This window comes from Phragmites australis, chromosome 18 (assembly GCF_958298935.1).
Source record: "Phragmites australis chromosome 18, lpPhrAust1.1, whole genome shotgun sequence".
NCBI classification, from domain to species: Eukaryota; Viridiplantae; Streptophyta; class Magnoliopsida; order Poales; family Poaceae; genus Phragmites; species Phragmites australis.
Window position 1 is genome coordinate 28396598 of NC_084938.1, and position 5604 is coordinate 28402201.

The window sequence follows — 5604 nt, forward strand, 5'->3', positions numbered from 1 at the left end:
AGTGAGAGCAAATGAGAGAATGAGAGAGTGAGAGCGAGAGAGAGAGAGAGATTGCCTTAAGTGGCTCCTCTGTTGAGTTCTAGCGGTCAGACCAGTAAGTCCATGTGGCAAGTCCACATCACTGCACACCTTGCGGTTAGACCGCGGGTAAGCCCGATCAGACAGCGAGGATGATTTTTGCTGAATTTTTCTAAGTGTCCTCTTATCTTCACTCTCCACCTTTTTCTAAGTATTTGAGGCTTTTTCAAAGTATTCTAAACTATTTCTAAAGTACTTAAAACACATTTTGACTCGACTCAATAAATAAATACGTATAATTACATGCAATGATGATCATGCATGCTTAGTTACATAATTAACATTTTGGCAAGCGACGACGATCTCAGCCCGTTCGAGGCTACCACAAGCAAGAGCGCAACTCATGGAACCCATCCGAGGCACTCGTAGCAACCGGCAACAACCAAAAGATGGCCGACAATGGTACACGGCAGTGCGATCCAGCACTTCAGCGATGAGCAAAGGCTAAACGGGCCAGACAAGGATACCTAGAGCTTATACGTGTGCTAGAGAACTCAACGACGCGACTTCTAGCCGATGAGCCCTGCTGCGGCTCAGCCGGCAGCATGTGCAGTGGATCAACTGCGCACATTCGCGTGACGAGAGGCGCGCTGGCCACGGGCTAAGCCCAAATTAACATGCACGAAAGGTAGAGACTGCAGTGGGGAAGCTCACCATGGTACGAGTTTGAGAAATGGAGCAGCAACGCGGTGACTCGATGGTGAGGTGCGGAAGGAGGCCGCTGGATACAAAGAGGACGGCGGCGTGAGCTCAAATCCGGTGGGGAAGAGGGAAAAATCGGTCGGGAAACATGGCAGGGAGTGTCAACATGCCTCCACGGGGCTTCACATGGCTGGCCTAGGGCTAAATGGAGCTAGGGCGTGGTGGATTTGGCGTCGACAGTGCTGGTGTGCTGTGCTCTGCTCTTGCGAAGCTTGGCTGAGTGGGAGTAGGAGAGAGAGAGAGAGAGAGAGAGAGAGAGAGAGAGAGAGAGAGAGAGAGAGAGAGAGAGATGAGAGGGAAGGGGATAAGGCGCGGCCGACTTCTTTGGAACACACTCGATGGCCGGAGACGTGGCTCAGCTGCCGGCCTCATCGGTTAACAAAAATGGTGGTGACATGAGCATAGAGAAAGATGAGGCCACAATAGCCGACCGAAGAAAATATCCACTCCAATCTCCAACTCAAAATAGGTCTTCCCGATGTCTGAAAATTATGGGACAAATTTTGGGTCAACCTATAATTCATTTGAAACCATTTTAACCTGTTTGACCCAAAAATCTTGAGCCACATCTGAATTAAAATTCTTTAAAAATGCAACCTTTTCTAACTTGCCACAATTTTATGCCTTTAAAATAATTCCCAAAAATTTGGAAAAAATCACTAATATTCCTCACATGGTATGGACAAATTTCTAAAATTATTTCCAACCCTATGTTGCATACAAATTTGTGAGTTTCTTTATAGAGTACCACTTGACATTAACTTTAACAATTAGGTTCAATTTAAATTATATGCCAAAATTTGTTCAAAGCAAATAACCATGATGCTAATGATGCTCACTTATGCTTAATGATAGTTTAAGGATTTTGGGCTGTCATAGGCGACAGGGATGAGGACGGTGTGCAGGCTTTAGGGAAGAGGAAGGGACGGCTCGGCTCCAGGGATGGCAGTGTTGGTGAGACATCGGGAATCAGTAGGCACGCAAGGGAGGAATGGAGAGGCCGCGACTAAGTCTTGCTTATATAAGAATAGAGTATCAGTGCTGGTTTTTTCCTAGAACCGGTATTGATATTGTTTTCTTTTTTGGATAAAATATTTTGTTGTATATCTAGGTCTGTAATTTATTTTATATTAGGGTTTATATTAGACCTATAATTTGTGTAGTACTTGAAAATTATTTTTTTAGGAATTAATTTATTGTATATTTAGGTTTGTAATTTATTTTATATTAGGTAATTAAAGATTTTTTTACTTAATAGAAATTAAGGCATATTCTTAGTAGATACGGATTACATCTAAAACTATCATACATCCGCTCAAGAAATGAATTATTATTTTGAAATCTCAATGCTCAGATTGGAGCTTGGAGCTTCACTAAAATATGGAGAAAGTGAAAATTAACTAGAGTATCTTCACATAGTACAAGAAATATACCTTCTGAGAGGGCTGAAAAAGAGTGATGGGCGCCGAGAAAGCTTGAGGAAAAGGAGGATACCTTTTATAGACAATAGACCTATTAATGTCGGCCCGTAATACGAACCGGCACTGATATTCAGTGTCAATTTGTTCGAAGAGCCGGCATTGATACTGAGTATCAGTGCCTGTTCAACCCAGCTCAATCGTTGATCGAGCGCGACAAGTTATGAACCAACACTGATACTTCATCAGTGCCAGTTCTATCATAATCGACATTGATGTGACGACACAAATAATTGTTTCTGTTGTAGTGCATAGCAACACAAAACCTTCCAAAGCCCAGGACACACAGCAGCCAACCCACCGGCAGCACCACTGTTACATTGGCGAAGCTAATTAAGACCAGATCAAGCTAGCTTGTTTAGCTTGATCCACGCTGCAGATTAACTTTAACTAAGAAAAATGAAGGGACCACATGCGCTTCAGATGGAGATCATGCATGCATGTAAAACCAAGACTGTTGGTTAATTAGACTATAAGATCGAAAGCAAGCAAGCATGCATGCAGTGTATATTATATATACTAGGTCTGTAGATCTAATCGAGTTTCAAAACAGTAATTGTCGGCTGAACGTACTAGCTTTAGCATGAAATTTTCTCAAGTAGTAACTGCTACTGTAGTTTCTGCATATATTCATGGAAATACCAGAAGGTTAAGGACCGCATCGTAAAACCTAGTAGGTTATATTCAGGAACACAAATCGCTAAGCTCCCGATCGAGCTAGTATGCTGCCAATTAATGGTACAATGTGTGTGTAGTACCAGTATCATCTGCACAGATTTACCTAATAAATATATATATGGAGTTAGGTTCAGAATGAAACTGCTGCGTGCTGACCCAAAGTCCCAAACATATAATCGATCTATAGCTTCTCCTATATATATCAACGTATACGGGCGCTCAGAAGAATATATATATGATCGATCATTATGCCGTCATACATATTTTTATGTCTTTAGGATCATATGTCCAGGCATCAACGTACGTATACAAAAATTTACATTGTGTGTTATGTGATTAGAGATTCTACAACGAGAAACCCTCAGTCCTCTTAACTGTATGATTCACTGCCACCAAAACTAATGTACGGATCAACCTAGCTAATTTGTTCTTTCATCGAGAGAGAATGCAAACTAGACTGGAAAAGGCATGTGAACCTTACATCCTATCAGTGTGACATTAATACATGAAATCAAACCATAATTATCATCATGCATATACCCTCCTACCGATGGAGCTAATGTGATGTAATTAGCAATAATGAAGCATGCATGCATGCACACACACAAAATAATGTGTATCTGCTAGATTATTGGCATTATAAAAACCCATTCACTAAATAATTTGACAGCTTGGATATCGATGTAATTAGCAACCATGCGAAATATAATCTCACATGCTAGCTGCATAAACAGACCGATCTAGCTGCCTGCATACGTGAGAACATAAAGATCAAATAGAGATGGATATAAGCATCCATCGAATTTACCATATATGTATCTAATTTAAATCAAACACCACAATGGCACCAAGTTTGATCTTGATCTGACATTTGGCACAGCCATCCGTACAAGGCACAGTCACATGCAGCATGCAGTACTATTATACTTTACCTTCTCAATTAGAAGAGCTGGTTGCCTTTTTATTTGCTCCTCCTCCTTACATGTTTAATTCTTCATCACTTCCTTCTATCCCTCGATCCTACTCGATCGCCGTCGACACTCCTAGTACGGCGGCGGCGGCGGCCGTGCATGAACCCATCCGAGCCCATCGTGCATGAGTTGCAGGCCCGCACCGGAGGCGGCACCGCCCCCAGGCATGAGGCTCGGCGGCACGCCGCCGAACATTGGCATCGCCGAGGGATCGGCCATCCCGCCCATCAGTGGAGGCCCGCTGCCGGGGCCCGGAGGCATCTGCGCTTGCCCAGCCTCCTCCTCTGCCTCGTCCAGTGGCAGCCTCTCGTAGGCGGCGTTCGCGAACGTGGACGCGATCACCATGACCGGCCCCGCCGCGGTGAGCGTGCCGACCACGCTGCCGCCCACGACCTGCCCCTGCCCGCCCGCGAGGTACACGATCAGCCCCGTGGAGCCGGGCGGCGCCGGGCCCGGCAGGAACGTGCCGGTGAGTGACAGGATCTCGAAGCGGCCGCGGAGGGCGACCAAGGCGCCAGGCGCAGCCGGCTGGCGGAGGGCGACGTCGGTGACGGTGCCCGCGCCGCTGAGCACGCAGACGCCGCGCTGCCTGCAGCGCGCGAAGTGGGCGATGGACTCGGCGACGTCGGCGCCGCCGGCCACCTCCATCACGTGGCTGCGCAGAGCGTTGGGGCTGTCCCGAGTCACGAAGATGGGCGGCTTCGGCTTGTTCTTGGAGCCCGGTGGCCGGCCGCGGGGGCGCCGGTTGCCGGTCACCACCGCGCCTTCCTTGGCCTCGCCGGTGCCGTTCTCGCGGTCGTCGCTACTCCCGCCGCTCGGCTGATCAGCCGTGCCGTCCTTGGAAGGCGCCATGTTTTCTTGGTTCTTGCCGAGGGATGGCTCGGCGGTCATCGGCAGGCCGAGCCGCCCCTCGTCCCACCACCTGTTAGCCAGCTTCTTTTCTAGGGTTTCTTCTTAGCACCAGTGGACTGGACTCGATCGATTTCTTCCAGCTCCCTAGCTTGCTTCTTGAAGGCAATAGACAGATACACAGCAGCGGCTTACATGTGTGTGCCCTCTACCTTCCTGCTACCAGCTCTCCGCCTTCACATGAAACACAACAATAAAAACAAAGATTTTTAGCCAAGCTTCTCGTCAAGATCCAATCCAAGCATGCTCTTTGCTCAAAAGATCTCAGCATATGAATTTGAACAAGTGATAACCGATCGAGAAGCACCACAAATGTTTCATTGGATGGGAGAATTGGGGAATTGAGCAAAGAGCAAAGAAAAAAGATTGATTTGTACCATGGGTTTTGTTGAATCGAAGAGCTGACCTGATTCCTGATCGAGAGAGGCAAAGAACTAGAAGCAAGAAATCCAAAGAGAGTTGCCCCGATCCCTCCCTCTTCCCTCTCCGGCCTCTTGTATTTTAGTTGCTCCTTTTTCTTCTGGTTCGGTGATTTCTCTGTGCTATATATTGGGGAGAAGACTTGTAGGGAGGGTGATGTAAGGGGTGGATTATTATATTGTCATTTGTTCTATTCCAAGTTGGTAGACATGTAATATGTATGTATGTGTCCAAGCATGAAAACATTTAAAAGAAAAGGAGCAGGACACGAATACGAAGAGGCTATGACCACACTTGGGGGCTACACATAATTTTACTATAGTAACATGATTGGCGAACCCACGAGAAACTACAACCTATCATATGTC

The 5604-nt window shown here is 46.3% G+C and overlaps 1 protein-coding gene across 2 annotated transcripts; it reads right to left on the minus strand.

Moving 5' to 3' along the window:
- Positions 1-3689: 3689 nt before the first annotated feature.
- LOC133899084 (AT-hook motif nuclear-localized protein 20-like) lies at positions 3690-5375 on the minus strand. 2 transcript variants are annotated; one of them, XM_062340008.1, is made up of 2 exons: positions 5194-5375; positions 3690-4990 (listed from the first exon to the last, which is right to left on the minus strand). In XM_062340008.1, the coding sequence occupies exon 2, from the start codon at positions 4796-4798 to the stop codon at positions 3980-3982; it is 819 nt and encodes a 272-aa protein (XP_062195992.1). In that variant the 5' UTR covers positions 4799-4990; positions 5194-5375; the 3' UTR covers positions 3690-3979. The 2 variants fall into 2 exon arrangements, with proteins under 2 accessions (XP_062195992.1, XP_062195993.1); XM_062340009.1 differs by having other exon boundaries at positions 5223-5374.
- Between the last annotated feature and the right edge of the window lie 229 nt (positions 5376-5604).